Source organism: Calypte anna, chromosome 2, assembly GCF_003957555.1.
Source record: "Calypte anna isolate BGI_N300 chromosome 2, bCalAnn1_v1.p, whole genome shotgun sequence".
NCBI lineage: Eukaryota > Metazoa > Chordata > Aves > Apodiformes > Trochilidae > Calypte > Calypte anna.
In genome coordinates, this window is record NC_044245.1 from 139,914,309 (window position 1) to 139,931,429 (window position 17,121).

General features: G+C 39.9%; 1 protein-coding gene and 1 long non-coding RNA gene across 18 annotated transcripts in view; both read right to left on the bottom strand.

The window, feature by feature from the left end:
- The window catches only part of MTSS1 (MTSS I-BAR domain containing 1), a 123,971-nt gene that overhangs the window by 90,517 nt on the left and 16,333 nt on the right, over positions 1-17,121 (bottom strand). For 16 of the 17 annotated variants that reach the window (XM_030445751.1, XM_030445742.1, XM_030445737.1 and 13 more), the window contains exons 2-3: positions 16,845-16,906; positions 14,022-14,095 (exon numbers count right to left, since the gene is read on the bottom strand). In XM_030445751.1, the coding sequence (XP_030301611.1) occupies positions 14,022-14,095; positions 16,845-16,906 (136 nt within the window). Of the gene's footprint in view, positions 1-14,021; positions 14,096-16,844; positions 16,907-17,121 lie in introns of those variants that run through there. The other variant, XM_030445745.1, reaches the window with a different exon arrangement.
- Positions 9,331-9,949, bottom strand: LOC115597899. The gene is made up of 2 exons (XR_003987239.1): positions 9,878-9,949; positions 9,331-9,793 (listed from the first exon to the last, which is right to left on the bottom strand). It is a non-coding gene; the product is annotated as an uncharacterized LOC115597899 (long non-coding RNA).

The following is a 17,121-nucleotide window of genomic DNA, read 5'->3' on the forward strand; positions in this document are numbered from 1 at the left end:
CACGCTGGCAGGGCACCATCTGCATTCATCCCTTAAGCATGATGCAATTTCAACTTTTAACTTTAACAAACTTCTGGCCAAAAGCAAGGCAGCAGAAACTGCAGGAAGCCTATCTTCAATTGCTCACTGTTATTTTATATTCTATGATTCTATTTCTAGGCAAGTGGACTGCGAAAAAAATTAGAGTATCAACACAGATGGGAGTTTGGCATCCTCCAGCTAACCTCACACCTGCAACTTCCCCAACCCCTGCTGCAGCTGTGCTTTTTGTCTCCTCTCCTCCCAGCACAGTCAAAAGCTGCAAAACAAGCAAATGTTAAGCGACCTACTACCACTATCTATTTCATTAATGAATTAAGTCCAGAGGAAGTCAGGATGCAAACCCCTGCTCTTGGCTCTGCTCCCACCAACGCAGCTCTGCTTGTACCATAAGAAGAGGCAGGGAGTCTTCAGGCAGTCTGGCCAAGATTGTTTGCCCTGGAGGTGGGAAGGGGTGGGATAACCATTTGTTATTTTTCAAATCTCAGTCCAGCAACAGAAGTAAAAAAAAAAAAAAAAAAAAAGCAATAACAAATTGAGAAATTCTGAAGAGAAACTGATGATTACCAACACCAGCACAAATCACAAGAGCTCTGTACTGAACAGGGCATCTTGAGCCCTGGAGGGACAAAAGCAGATCTCCTCACTGCAGTTTTATTTAGATTCTTGCAGCTAACCACAGCAAAATGAGTTACCAGCTCCCTCCACAACACATTAGTTATTCCTGCCATGGCGTTTCATTCCAGGCCATGGCTTGACATTGCTGTTTCCATGAGACTCACATGTTACAGATGGCAACACACATTCCTGCCTGCTCTGTGATGTGGCAAAATGATCCCTCCCCTGTCTGAAAAGTCCACAGATGACAGACAACACCAAGCCCAATGTCTGTATTTCCTTCAGGAGTGAAGTCAAGGAAGGCGATTCAAGCAAGACATCTTTAAGGTGCTAGTTCAGTTGAAAATTTTTAACACACATTTTTATACAAAAAACATGCAGCAGCAAGAGCATTTTCCAGTGCATCTGTGACTCCAGAGGCACTGTCCCACACACATCTCTGATTGAGGCCTGCAGCAAACAGCTGTCTCCAGCACAGGGCTTGCAGCAGACTAAGCCCTAACCAGTCCTTCAGAGGCAATCAGGTTACATGATCTAATAATGGTCCTTCTGGTCCTTAAAAGGAAAATTCGCTTTGAAGTACTCCAATGCTTTGAAACTCTGGTATGTTTCCCCCCCCTCACAGTCTGAGGTGAAACTCAAATCCAGGCCAAGTTTTGCTTTTGTGGTCAGCAGCACATGGCTGCAGCCATACATTCAGCCAAAACCAAGGTGAGGGAGGTGACCAGGGAAGAGGGCTAAAGCCAGACTGACTGCTGTAGGACACAAAGGCATTCAGCTGGCTAAGAAACTAAAAGGCAGGGAGACAAGGAGCCTGAGCAGCTTCCTGGCCTGATACTTTCCATATGCAAACCCTAAAATGGCAGTCGCCTGTTCATTCACTTGTCCCTGCTTATCAACGCACAATTCTCTTGTCAACTGGGTGGAACTTGCCATCTTTGCCTCCTGGGCAGGTAACTAGGGTGAATAACTTATCTTCTAATCAGGTTTCACCCTAATACTTAAAAAAAAATATGAAGTATGCACTAGGTGGCTATTAACAAGGATAGTCCAATAGGCTTTTCTTTTTATCCAAGATCTATCTGTCCCGTTGTCATACCAAGGTAATTGACAGATATTTCAGTCATATGAAGCCATCACTGTTAGCACTCACACAGAAACATTCTGAACAGATTTAATTCACTGATACTTTATACTGAGAACGTATCCATCCCAACGTGCTGTTCCCTCACATTCCTGCCAAAGCAGTTCTACACCTACTATTCCTTCAGCAGAACTGGGTCTAAAAATAGCCTTATAAAAATATTAAAATTATTTCAATCATGGCTTAAACTAGTGAGATGGCTTTGACAACTCTTCCTACAAAGCAAAATCCCTGTAGGCCTTTTTAAAATATCCTAAAAAGAGCTATGGCTCTACCTACAGTATTGAAATCTAAAATAAGTTAACAGATAACAAAAGAAGAGGTAAATTGTTACAAACAAAGCAGGTACTGCTGCATGGAAAGGTCTTTGTCCAAATTTAAGACATCTTAATATCACGTAATTAAAACCTGAAATAATATGGTTAGGGAAGTGGGGCTTTAAAAACAAGGTTTTCAGGATTGTCTAGTTTGACACCTTCTTTACATGTCAGAAACAAGTTTGTCTGCCTTAATCCTTCCTATACAACCACTGACAAAGGTCTGAATGTGTTATAATGAAAGCACCTGGGGTTTTTAGGAATCAAGAAACAGCAACAGAACTGTAGCTAGGCCAAAGCCAGTTCAAATCATCAAGAACACTGCACACTGTTCGTATCACTGTTCCTCTTGTAAAACCAGGCTAGTCTTCAAGTTACATATTTCCAAGTCATCCAATTTAATGCAGAAATGCTGAAAATGCTGCAGGAAATACACAGTGCCACAGAAAGGAAAAACCATGGAAACCCACAGAAGTTGAAAACAAAAAACCACAGGTAAACCTCTTTCCAATAAAAACAAGCACTGTCCTCTGCAAAGCAGAACTAACTGAACCAGACACAGGGAAATCTAGACAGATGCACAAAACCCTGGAAAACAAGTTAACCCAGACTTCATCCTAAAAAAAGAAAAAAATCTCATTGCTGTAAATAGATCATACAAAACAAATGTGCCTGGCAATGTCTGACATCCAAGTCTTGTGGTCAAGCTACCACTTCACACCTCCATCCCTGGGGATGTTCAAACCTCTACAATCCAGGACTATTCCTGAAGTCTTTTATTTTATTCTCCCTTTAACTAGAACTTAATCTCACTTTATCTAGAAAACACTGCAATTATGTAAATTTTTATCAGACAGCTTGCTTTAAAAAAAATAAATTATACTTGAAAATTATAAATTCTGTGTATCTACATAATGAAACTATTGTTCAGGGTAAAATTTGTCATTAAAAGAGCTCAAGGAAGAGACTCATATTTGCCTTGTGTCCTTTCAACCTTTTCTCTTTGTAACTGTTGGAAGCAGTGAATCAAAGGTAAAATGAACTGACTTGCCCCAGTTTGTTTCCATGCAACTTAAAGCTGTGTCATTAATGTTTAATATTGGTCATGAGAAGCTTTTAACAAGCTGAAAGCATTTCATCTAAAAAGACATTTTCTCTTAAAGCAAGTGAGCAAGAAAGCTATTCATACATCCTTCAGCTTCAGGGTAGACCTAGAGGGCTCAAAATTTGACAAAATTTGGACAGAAATCACACATGAAAATAAGCAAACTGGAACTAATTTGAAGTACACAGAAGTTAAGAATTAACTCAGAAACATTTGTTGCTTTATTCACAGTGGTCGTGACCTTAAAAATTGAGATCTAGAGAGGATGAAAGGTCATTTTCAACAGATTAGGCAACAGTCAAAATAGCACATTAGAGACAGGGAGCTTTGGAAATGATACTGCATAGTTGTACAGTTTCTTGCCACTCTGGTTCAAAAATCTATTGGCAATATTTATGATGGGCAGATGGGTGGTTGTATGCACTTCTGAAGGGATGAGGCTCTTTGTATTGCAAGAGCAGCCATTAACTCTAAGAAAGCTTTATTTTAACAAGTACCTGTGTTTTAAAATACTCATGTCTGAACTTTACACTCAGTCACACCGTGCATACAGTTACCCTACAGCAACACCTCAACCACCTTCTTCACCATCTCTGTAGATGCACACCAGGCGTTCAGGGCTTCCACCCTAGCTGGGAACACAAAGTTTTTCCTCCCTTTCCTAATTTTGGGAGCCATGATAAATTAGTAAGAACAACCAAGAAAACAGAAGAATAACGAGTCTTTGAAATCAGGCAGCCACTTCAGAGAGTTCAACTAGAACCCTTGTTAAAATTCAACTTGAGAAACATGGAGTTTGTATACTAAGGCCAGTCTGAGTTTTACACTAGAAGATTAAAATCTGGTAGTCTAAATCAATTACCCATGCTGAGTGCCTAAGGTGCATTTGAACCAGAGTCTGGAGAGGGCTCTGCATCATGATACATATGCAGTGACAGCACTCATTTCCCCAGCAGAAAGCTAAATTTCAGCTGAAAAGTGGAAAAATTCCCTTGACTATATTCATAACAAAGGCTCCTACACCTCAGCAGTTGCCACAGAAGAACTACAAGTGAACTCTTCACCTTTGAGCCAAAGTGACTAACATTCACATCAAGCTGCTATTCTCCATGAGAGATAACCTAGTTTTAAAATGAATACACATTCACAACAGCATCAAAAGGAAATGTGCTCTTTAGGACTCCAGTGATTTTTGCAAGCTACCAGAAAATTAACAAGCATTGAAATCAGGGATAATACAACACAATATGTGCTTTCAGTAAATGTATTTTGGATTTTATTTATTTATGATAACTCAGTGTTCCAGATTTTCATCACCATATTCTGTAAATATAACAGATCCTTATTTTAAGACATTGTAGCACTCTACTTAGTGTCCAGCTTGCAAGAAAGGGAGAGCTTTTACTTCTACACAGGTACACAGATGAAGATGATTCATCAGCAACACCAGTCACCATATTCTTGTATTACAATTTCCAGTCCTGCTTCTCACAGTGATAATTTGGTCATATCTCAGTGTCAAATATCAGATTATTCAACTGCATCATTACTCTTTTGGTGCAACTGGCTTAATCCATTAACTGTATTTTGGTTTAATCACAGGTTTTACTATGGACTTGCACATGTAAACAGTGAATACAAAATATAACCCCCCTGAAAAAAAGATTCCTCTTCACACCTCACTTCCAACTCCCAAATTTTGCAAAATGCCAATTGCTAGACCTCAACCTACATGCCAAGGTGCATGCAATACTACTGCAGCAATGGCAGCCACAGCCTCTGGCTTCTTGTTTGCCATCCATCAGATACTCATACAGGATTGCACTGAACTGAAAATACACTCAGATATAGCTCTGAAGTGAAGTCTCAACCAGCTCCTTGATATTAGTTGCTATAGAAACCAGTCCCTCAGCACAGGCACTCACAGCAGGAAATCATGCAGATTTCAATTTTACATAGTAATAAATGCTGCAGGAGAGGAGAATTTCATAACCATTGCAGGGGTTGATTGTACAAACCCAGACCTCTCCTACCCCATGACACCAACACACTGCAGCTGAACGTGCTCCGCTCCCCTCCCACACATACAATTGCCACTGCTATTAATTTTGAAGTGGTTTCCACAAAGCCTGTGATGGGGTGGCTGCTGCAGAGGTTGCAAATTTTTTCAATGGCTTCATTAGATTAGAAAATGTACTCATTTTCACATGTGTAAAGCCCAAGTAAAAACAACAATAAAAGCAAAAGCTGCAAAGCAGTAAAAAGACTTAAGCTTATATAAGTACACAGAGGCCAAACACTTCACAGGAAGCACTGCCAGGTCACAACCCAGGGCTCCTTTGGAAACAGCCCATCTTCTTTTCCTTCTCCACCCTGTGCAAAAAAACAACCTGAATGGAGAGCGGGTCACAGATTAATTTGTCGGAAAAAACACTTGTAGAAAGCACAAAGAGAAGAGGCTGAGTCCTGACACGAAGAAGCAAGGTAATTATATTATTTTAAATTTTCAGAAGCAGTTCTACAGGTTGGACTTCATCAGGCATGGGAGTGGAAGAGGAAGACACACAGGACAAAGCACTTCTTGTCCTAGGCAGATGCTAATTTTCTACTGAAATTCAAGAACGTGTGTCAACTCTTCTTCACATCTCTAGGTGAGCTTGTAGCAAGTTTTGCTACCTCAGCCAGGGAGTAACAGAGCAGGGAACTGCTTCACTCATGAAAACTAACATGTAGGGGAGGAGGGAAAGGGTGAACAGCTTGCATGGCAACAGGGACAAACATTTGTGCTGGCAACACCCACCAAACCATCAAGCAAACAGAAGGACCACAAAATTAAGGAAGCTGGTCTATTTTTAAGTGAGACCTCATTACTACCATGAGCATGTACTGCTTCCCTGGAAGCAGCAGGTATGCAAACATGAGACGAATCGTATCACCAAGTAAATCACCTGGCAGCAGGAATGCCAGTTTGCATGGACACACACAACGAGCAAACATAAACAATCGACACTGCTGACACCTCCAAAAACACATGGAGGAGCATCCTTCTGGGAGGCAGACTTCATTATGGAGAGCAAAAAAACCTGTTAGACAATGCAAATGTAACTGGTGCTTCTGGTAATGACTTATTTTAATGCTTTTGTTAATTATCAGACAGAGCTCCATTGTTCTGGACAGTCCATTCAACACAAGCCTGCTGGAGTTTGCAATTTCACTTTGTGTCTCTTGCATCATTAGAAACAAACAGTTTCTGCCCAGCCAGGACAGGAACAGCCATAAGGAGTTGAAGAAGACATCCCAAATCAAAACACCCATTTTGATACCACAGCCTTCACATAAATTACCTTGCTGATATAAAGAAATGCTGCAAGTGGTTCAGGGGACCTATGGACTGGGATGCAATGCAATTGAGCAAACTGTCTGGGCTCTGGTCGGGTCCACACTCACCTCACAAATCTGGTGAGTTTGCATGGAGCTTGCTGACAGCACCACCCTGATCCTTCACCAAGACAGGAGGTCTTCTTGGAAGCTGCCTCTGAGGTGATCAACAACATGGCAATGGCTGAACCTGCATTGAGGCAGCTGTGAGGTACAGAATAAGGCAGCAGAAGCACAGCAACTGCTCTGCTGCCTCCCAGCAAGTTACAGGCAAGGTCCACGAGACAAGAAGCACTTTGCTACTTTACAGGAAAACTAGCTTAGCCCCTACTGATTTTGAATTCTTCTCCCACACCACCTCCCTTTTTATTTCATGGCAAAGAACTAAGTAAAATGCACTGGGAACAGATCTTCAGATACCTTTGCTATCCCAATGATGACAGGTTAAAAAAAAAATAAAAGCTTCAACAAGTCTCTTGCTGTGGTTAGTGCAGAATTGTTGCTATGTGCCAACTAGCAATTTATCACATCAAAAGCCTGACTGAATTAACCTGAAAGGGGATCTCTCACCACAGGAACGTGTGCTACACTGGGAAAACCAACCACCAACCAAAACCTCAGCCTCCATTTTCAAATCCACATCCCATTATCAAGAGGATGCTTTTGCATCTTTGCTTCAAGCTTAATAAATTATCAGAAAGAAATTCTGAGAGCGATTTATGATTTATCCTCATTATTTCCCAAACTGTGTGTTTGAGACACTGAAAGCTTGGCTCTATTGTTAAGACTGTAGCTCTTAGGAGCTACAAAATCAGTATTTTGTTACCAAGGTTTAAGTGCTCCATGCAGAGGTGCCCACAGAAATACAAAGTCATCATGGAGTATGGAACAACAATCAATCAATTCATCTCAAGTCTGCAGAAAAAACAGGACCTGATCTTCTGTCCCAATAAAAGCAGCACAGCACAACTGAGACTGAATATAGAAAAATTAACTGTGTGCTCTTCCCCCTCTCCACACGCCCAAAGATTTCTAATTCAAATGACAGTGAGGAGATTTACATTCAGATATGAAAAAAAAGGCCAGCCACTCCCATCTTGACACACCTGCCCACTCCTTGGATGAAGTACTAAAGCAGCTTATTTTCCTCTTCCTCCCTCATACTTTTACTTTTCTCCTTCACAGAAGTTAGTCTTGCATTCAGATTTTCTGTTTGGACAGACAATCACCTGGCAGTTTTACCTCCATCCTAACAACACTTCAGTGTCTTAGCAAAGCACTTTAAGCTCAAAAAAATACTAGGCTGTAGGGCAAAAACTCTTCTTATGCATCCCACTATGCACAATACCAACAGATGGATGACAATGTAACTTTTTAGAACAATTATTTTTTAGCTATTGCCCTGAAAAATTCTCCTCTAAGAACATCAAAGCAATGCAAAAGCTGCCCATGACCCCGAGATAGATTTCATTTTGACCGCAATGAAAAAAAATGGCCAAAATAAACAGACAACAATTCTTAATGCTGCAATGCATGCATTCACCCAAGCAAAAGGCAATGCTCATGTTTTACCTGCAGAGCAGCCCTTTTAATCCTCTAAATATAAAAATGTAATCATTAATAACCAAACTGCTTTTCTTATGTTTGGACACGTAAGATGTTCATCCCATTTGCATTGCTGCAGCCAAATGGGCACAGATCAGCAGCAGAGTTCTGCTGCTGCCACACTTACTGAAAGATCTGGACTAACATTCACTACTTCTCTAGAAAGATGGAAATACAGAAAAACATCATGCTGCCATTATATACGTTTTGTACTCTAAGTGTTTTGTACACTTGTAACCAGTGTTTCCAAGTCCCACTTCTCAAAATGCAACAGATGTTTAATATGCATCAAACTTCAAAATTATCTGTCAACAATTCTGAATTGGTCCTGTGTTTTGCATCATCTTCATGAAAGTATAATGGAAGACTGAATGGTTCATTTGAATAATTTTCTTCCTGGTTATTTTATATTTGAAAACCCACAAAAAAAGAAGCCTGGACTCCATTATTTTACTTCAAAGACTCCATGGGAGGAATAAGTGCTTATTCCAAAGTCTTGTCTTAACTGACAGGAAGCTCAAACAAAGATTTTGTTATTTAAGTAAAAGTATCTGAAGTTAAAGAGGAGTTGGAAAAACAAAAGAACTGGACAACAAAACCCCTTTCCAATTGTGCCCAACTTTATTATCACTCTTAAATGATGCACGGATCATCATCACCGCTCCTCAGTCCCTGTGACAGAAGCATAGGAATTTATTTCCAAAATACTATACAGATTTTAGGGCTACTGCTATAGATTGTCACGTCTTTCCCCTCCCCTGGGCTCCCTTTTTCTTCTTTTTTTCATGACAATAAATAAATAAATAAAAAGCCACTTGTCAGAACTGTCCATAAATTTTACTGTGGCACAAAAGATTTATCCCTGGGGTGACACTGTCCTTCATTTGCAGTGAGTGAGATACTGGTTCAGAAAGTCTAAGAACACCTACTTGGGAGATAACAGATGCTAATTCCAGCACTCCAACACTTTGTGCAGCTTGTCACCTTGGAAAACCACTTCAATACATACCATTTATATCCTGGCTAAGTTGACAACAGAACACCCAGAGTAAGGACTACCTGAAGGTGTACTCACACAATACCTGGAGCAACATGGATGTAGAGTTACAGATCTGCAGCAAAGGTGCTATTTTAAGCAGCTTTATTAAACATGAAGAGCAGTCACTGAATATTGCAATACAAGAGCTACCTGAGGCAGACTGTCACAGATATTAATCAGATTTAATTTTGTAAGCAAAAGTGTTAAACCATATTGACAATTCTGCATGTTGAGAGAGTTTAACAGGGCCTGAAAAAATATAGACACTTTTATGCAACACTTCTTCTAGGCTGATATATCCTGCTGCTCAAAAGGGTTAACACTGAAATAGCTACACTGGTTTTGGTACCCTATAACTGACTCATGTCATGCAGACTCAGGATGAGTTTTGCTTCCAGGTCTGCTCAGGGTCCCTTTGCAGCTGCCTGAACATCCACTGCTCTTCCCTCCCTGACCTCAGACCCTCTCTGCCCACCAGGCAGCCTCAAACTGGTTTATCCTGCAACTCGTCTGTGTCCTGGCATTGTTTTAAAAGTCCTCTCAGATATCTGTAAAATGAAAGAGATGGAAAACATAAAACAGCACCAACCAGCATGACAGATGTCAAATTACCAAGGGCAAGAAAAACATACCTTTAGTAGCACGTGCCAAGTTGAAACAAGGCAACTTCAAACAGAATTACAATCCATGGAATCCAACTGGCCCAAGAAAGTCACTCGATACACTGAAACGTATCTTGAAGTGATTTAACTAACCTGCTAATACCAAACACACCTACGTGTATGTAAAATTCTTCAGTATAAATGAAAAACAAAACACCCACAAGACTGGATATCTGCTGCCTCATTAACAATCTCACTTTGAAGATCAATTTTAAGCTTCAGGGTAAATCAAAGCTTTTAGATCAACTTTCCATATATTTTAATTTACACCTGTGAAGGTGCAGGTAGGCAAGACTGAAGCAGGTTTTTTCCAGGAAAGCCACTCATGGTGCATTAAGTAGATAGAGAAGAAGAGTGCACATCTTTGCATTGATCTCAGTTGTAACACAAGGATAGTTCCTATTTTCAACTACTTTTGAGTTCCTGAATTCTAGCACTTATCTACAAAGGCCATTTAAATGAAGCAGAGGCACAAGAATACTAGCACACAAAAAGCAAAGCAATTTGCACACATTCCTTTACATGCTGTTCAAACTAAATTTTCAGTATGTTTATATGTGATATATGTCTCTATTTGTGATGCACAGTTCTTGTTTTCATAACAGAATACTGTCATAATGCACAAAATACAAGGCAAGCAGCCCTTAAACTCAAATCTCTTTCACACTTCAGTTAGAACTGATACAGACACAAACATTCAAAGTTTCAGATACTGGAAGACTTAAGCCATATGAGAAAAACCCAAACTAAAACTCACAAGCACACACCTCCTCAGAAGGAAACTTCAGTGCAGTTTAAAGGTATCCTGAAGTATGTGTTTAATATTTTTTGAGTGTTCCCTTTAATAATCATAGTGAGAAATAATACCAGATCCCACTGCAGACTATTGAGTTCTGCCAGGCTGTATGCCAGACAAACGTAGCATGAATAATACAAGCTGCTAGACAGATGTTTACATCTTGTCAGACCTCAAAAGTCAAAACATCTGATGGAATTTGGTCTCTAAAAATCTCTGGTAATAGCAATAAACCAGCACAGACTGCTAAATAGCTAGAAATACTAGAGAATTAGCAATGTAATTGACAAAGTCAAGTTACAAACCCAATCCAAATTCTTTTTTTCAGATGATCAGGCCCACAGAAACAAAATCTTTTGACAACAGATGTGCCAGAAGTTTCACCATGTTCTTCCTTGTCAAGATGAAATAATGCATTGAACTGGGGGAAGAGAGACTAAATTTTTGATTGATACAAATCTAAATGAAGACAGTGAAGAAAGAAGCAAAAGCTGAAATGAGCTGATTGGGAAATTCATCCATGTATCGAGTCACCACAAAGCTCCAGGCACTTGACATTCAGGGCTCTTCCCACCTCAAAAGCTACAACATGAGGAAAATACATCAAAGTGCAGGTTATTGACTCATCCAAACATAGGTTCTACCATAGACTGAGCTCCAATACCTCTATTTGAGCTCCAAATGGCAATGTGAGGATTAACAATGTTACCATTGCAGGATTAGAGGGAAGTAAACAACACAAAGAAGCACCAAGGGGGAAAACCCAGTGCTTAGGAACAGCAGCAATGGCACATGACACAAAGATAACAGCTGGAACAAAAAGCGGAGTTGATGGAAATAAGTTCTTACACTTCAACACATCGGGCCTGCAAAGGTAAACATCTCCTCTTGTGTGTGTGTGGACATGTACATCTATGTAAACACTTTTTCTTATTTCAAAAAAGCTAACACTGATGCAAACAGATTAAAGAGCAGCCACAGAGTGCTTCTGCTGACTGTTTTCATTTGTTGGATCGCTGCAACTTAAAAATAACAGGTACTTTCTGTAAAACTAAGAAATTACAAGTAAAATGAAGCACACAGGTTCAGAACACATCATCCTAGAAGGAACTAACCCTGTTCCTCCAGAACAGGAATCTGCTTCAGCATCTTCATACGCAGTTCTCAGAAGAAGCATTTCTCATGCAATGATAAAGCAGTTTTATGATTTAACATACACTAACCCACCCTGTCTTTGTCACAGAATGGGCTATGCAAGTCTTGCACATCCCCAGAAGCTGAAGGTGAACTTTTCTGACTTTGGTTAACCTGTTAACTGTGAACCCTCTAAACAGCATGAAGCATAGCCAAGTGTTTGATTAGACAATCAAATATATGATTTTATAAGCTGAGTAACCAACTGGCAAAATTTAACAAGTTCCAACTAACTCCTCAACAGAATGACTTGGAATCTATTGCAATCCTCACATTACTAAGTTTGTTTTCTGAGTATGATTGTTTATACTGTTACATTTTAATGAAACTGCCTCAGTAAGTCACAGGGAGTTTTGCCATCATCTTCAGTGGGGCCAGGATTTTACTCCTGTCCACACCAAGCTAGAAGGATTTGTATATGCAAACTCAGAGATGCTCCAAGGCAAGAGACTACTTATATGTAACTATTCAAATGGGAATGAGCAGAAGTTGAGTTAGGATGCAGATCAGAACCACAAACAACTTGGAATTTTGATTCTTTGCCCAGAACATCACTTTCTAAAAATAAAAACAAAATTTCCTTCTATCCTCCCAGTCAAAGAAGGCAGAAAGACAGAACAGAGGAGCTATACAAATTTGGCAGGCCTGGATTTACAGAGGTCCTTTTGTAAAGGATGTGTTCAAAGAGATAACAGACAAGACTCGACACTTGTTGGACACAGTCCAAATAATACAGCAGAAAGTGCAAAATACCCCTCAAAAACCTACACAAGCCATTTTTGTCAGAAAGGAGGAGAGTTCCTGGTATCTGAGTGCAAGTTCTATAAGCCTGCCAGCACAACCAGAAGTCAAGTTTGAAGGATTTTGGTAGGGTTTACTTTGCATTCTATTTGGGAAAGGAAGAAGAAACAGAAGAGAGCATGCTTGAAAGAAACACATTAGAAATTCAAGTAAAGTTCTGCCTTGGGTCTCATCCTTAGTTTATCACACTTTCTGGAATGATTATTAATTCATGTGACTAGGTGACTAATAATTTATAGTAGGTATCCATATATAATCAGGAACTTCTTGTTAGAAAGTATATATTAGCTTTAAAAAGGAAAAGAAATATTGTTCCCTCTTGCTATTCTATGGCTTGATACTCATTCCTGCAGCTGCCACTAGCACTGTTAGCCAGAAATGGAGGGGAACAAAAGCCTGGATGAGCTTGCACACTAGTAATGGAACTGCATGCTCTTCCTGTTAGCACTTTTTCTTATTTTTTTCCAAGTCAAATGCCAAGGACACATTAGCACTTTTTTTAAAAGTTACAAAACCTGTAAGGTTAGAGGTGACCACAAGCCACTCACTCTGCAGTGATACACACTTTGGATTTGTTCTTCAGCAGCAGAGCCTGGAGACACAGTGACCATGGGGAATGCCCTCCTGCTGCAGGGAGATCTGCACACAACACCCTGGTCACTGGGCATCCAACAACAGACAGAAACAGCCTTTTGTTTCTTTTCAAGTCAGCAGTCTGAAAGGTTGCCAGCTGCACCATATTGGCCTCCATACTCACCAGCAAGCTTAGGCTGTTACGCAGAGAAGCCCATAGCCCAGGAAAATTAACTTGGGCCAGTAATGTCAGACTTAGAGAAGAGGAAGAATGCACACACACAAAAAAAATTATTCCTTAAAGATACAAGCATAAGCTACTATCACCATTATCTGCAGACCCTGAAGGCCACAGTATCAGCTGCTATCAGCTCTAAGCAACCTTATGCTTATTTACCCCAGCTGAATATCAAGCCTTTTACATGTACTTAAGGTACAGAAGTGTCAGGGAATACAGATTTCAGTAAATCTTGCTTTCTAAAATATTATTCATCACCACAGAATTCAAATGGTAATTAGGAAGTGTTCACATGATTGATGACACATTTAAATTACAGGTTTCCAGCATTTTTTTCAGTAAAGAAAAGATTACTTCCTTTTTCACGTGCTGCTTTTTCAAAGTGCAAGTCCATCTAGCAGATGTCTTGCAGATCTGCTTGTCAATGTAACAAGTTAAGACTTTTTTTATTACAACAAATGTTATAAACCACACAGCATTCTGTTAAACTCAATATTGACACATCTGCTTACCACGTGTATTAGTAGCCATGTCAGCCACTTTCTGAAAGGCATCCAAAAAGGCAGCAGCTGCTACTACTGTAGTCCTGAAATGCATACAGATAACAAAACATTAGCAGTGTCTCATTGCTGCCTACTTAATTATTGCCAAAAACATTTAAGCTTCTAAAGAATATCACTATGAACTTGCAAAGGCCATAAAAATACCCTCCTTTATATCTGAATTTAGCCTTTCCCTCCTTCATTTCTTAATCTCTTCCCTGCTTTGTGTTAGCACCACGGACTTGGAGGCAGCCACGCTAATTCCGTGCTGTGAATTGCACAAGACAGGTGCTGTTTCAAAAGAGCACAGCCATCTCCTTTCTAGCTGATTTTCTCTGATGAACTAATATTAACCAGTCAAACATGAAAAACAAATCTAACACAAATTATTCTATACCCATTAGCGTACAAATTACAGCCATTGCTATTTCAAGGGAACATGTATGTTTTAAGAATAAGCCTGAAGGACCTTCCCTTTGTCTAGGATCCTGGTTGAAAACTTTTCTGTTTCAAGGGATGCTCATGCTCCTCAGATGAGGAATTCAGGAAATAGGAATTTCCTGGAAATCAGACTGGTCTGTAATTCTTGGGCAAATGAGAAAGAGGGGGGGAAGAAAAAAAATAATCTCTTCTCAAAACAAAAAACACAAAAAAAACCCCACCCCAAAAACAACCCCCAAAATACACAACACAAATAAAAACCACTTCCTGAACCAGTGCTCCTCCAAGCAGGTCCTTTCCTGAGAGGTAAACCAGCAATCTCAGAGACTCCACAATCCAAAGTATGAGTCCCACTAGCCTCATCTCCCTCCAGGCTGGGAGACCACATACAGACCACACATCTCTTCAAGTGGACAGCAAATGTGAGTTACAACTTTCTGAAAATGCTTGCTCTACATAAGCAGGCCCTACAGCCCTGAACACCTCAGGTCAGTACCAGATGTGACAGTTTATAGTCTGGTTGACCCAATTTAAGTGAAAGTAGGCCAGGGCTCCACAGGTAAAGCTCAACTGTGGCCTCTCCACAGTTACCTTGTGGTTCTGTTTCTGCACATCATTTCTAACAGAACTCTGATTTCCTGTCCTGACAGTAACAGGCATCAGCTCCAAGCAAAATCCTGAAGGAAGACCATTAATTCACTTTGTTTCATGAGCTCCTTGCTACACTCAAAAAACCCAGGAGACCTGCTGGAAAGCTGAACCTCAGCCAGAAAGACCACAGGACTGCTTAATTAGGTCAGATTTTATGCAAGTATCACTCCAAATATGCTCAAGATACAGAGAACATAACTGGCAGTGTAGTAAATGGCCTACTGACAGCACAAAAGATTTGAATACCAAACAAACAAAAAAAAAAACCCAAACCCAAAACCAACCAAACAAAAAAACCCAGCCACAAAACACAAACAAAAAAATAGGTTTAAGAGGACCAAGCAAATGCATAATGACTGTCCATATTCCCAGGATATTAAAAGGAGAGTAAGAAATCCCTGACATCTAGCTTGCAATACAGAGCCCTGGAACCAGATAACCTTTTCTAGGATTTTGCTTAACAGTGTTTGTGTTCTTCACCTTCCATACTTGTGGGTCATGCTGTTATTTGCGTGCCACACTGTTAATTATTAATTACATTGCTAATAACAAGGTTCCATTTCTGCAGTAACAAGATCCAGGAAGACCTGGCTCCAGCTCAGGTGACATCTGCTTTCTTTTATCAACACACACAGAGATGAACCAGGGGCAACAGGCTCACATTTGCTAGTAATTTGCTAGAAAAAGCTGACATTTTGCTAGCAAATCCTCAATCAAAGGCTTTCAAATTGCCTGCCTGCACGTTCCTGTAGCTAGAAAAGCACTACATTGATTGACTGCAACACCACAGGGCTGGGACATAAACAAAACTATCCTTCATGCCTTCCCAGAAGGTCTATATTTAGAGTACAAAAGGATAGAAAAATTCTCCATTTATCTTTTTTCTCTACTTCCTGTGGTTCTTCCACACTCACTCAATGTGACGTGATTGCTGGAAAAAGACAAAAACCACACATAAGTGTGGTATTTTGGGCATGGCAGAAGAGCATATTTTCCAGCTCCTTGGGGTAAATGAGCCTAAACCCTAGCTCCTTCAGGAATAGTTCACAAAGCAATGCAGAAGCACAAAAAAGATTGGCAATAACCATACCTGTCACCACTGCTGCTGCAAAAAAAACCAAGCACTGATGCTCTGGAAGCACAGCAGAGACTGTGATTTGGGGAGAGGATAGAAGAATGGAGCCTGGATTCATATTATCAGAAATAGAATTTACAAGTGAATGAATTCTATAGATTGCAGAATTGGTCTGAGTGCCATAGATATGACACTTAGGTAATTCAGAATGCCATTGGCAAATAATTTGAGTTTTAAAAGGAACTGAAAAATGACCCAGCATAGAAAGACTAATATTTTGAGCCCTCTTCTAATATAAACCTGCTGCACTGTACACTAATAAAAGGACAATATAGGGCTAACTCCACATGTGTGTTCACTAAACAATATATTCTCTTTCCAATTTGCCACCAGAAGCCATGAAATTTAGCTCCTGTTTATGATGTACAGCAGGTGGTAGATTATGTATTTTCCTCAATACTTTAAAACAGTAGTAGTAGCATGTGAAAAATTACATAAATGGGTATTGACTGTGAAATAAGCACCAGGACATGCCTACTAAATTATCCTGACACAAGCTGCATTTCATCTTAATGTTTGCACATACAAGGAATTGCAGGGGATCTTGACTGTAACACAAAACTTACCGAAGCTGAGACTGCAGTTTCCCAGCTTTATTTATAAAGTCTTCCCACACTGGGTAACTTCCCTGCAAGAAAAACAAAACACAGTAATGAATACTTAATTTGAGCATTCTGGTTTTGGTACTACAAGTCAAATGTAACTAGAAATAAAATAACTAAAACTTTACTAAATATTATTCCACTAACACCAAAATATATTTTCCCAGCAAGTTCTCCCTCACATTCTTAAGACACCAGTCTCAAGCAGATGGATGCCAACTGGTTCTGAATCCAGATAGAA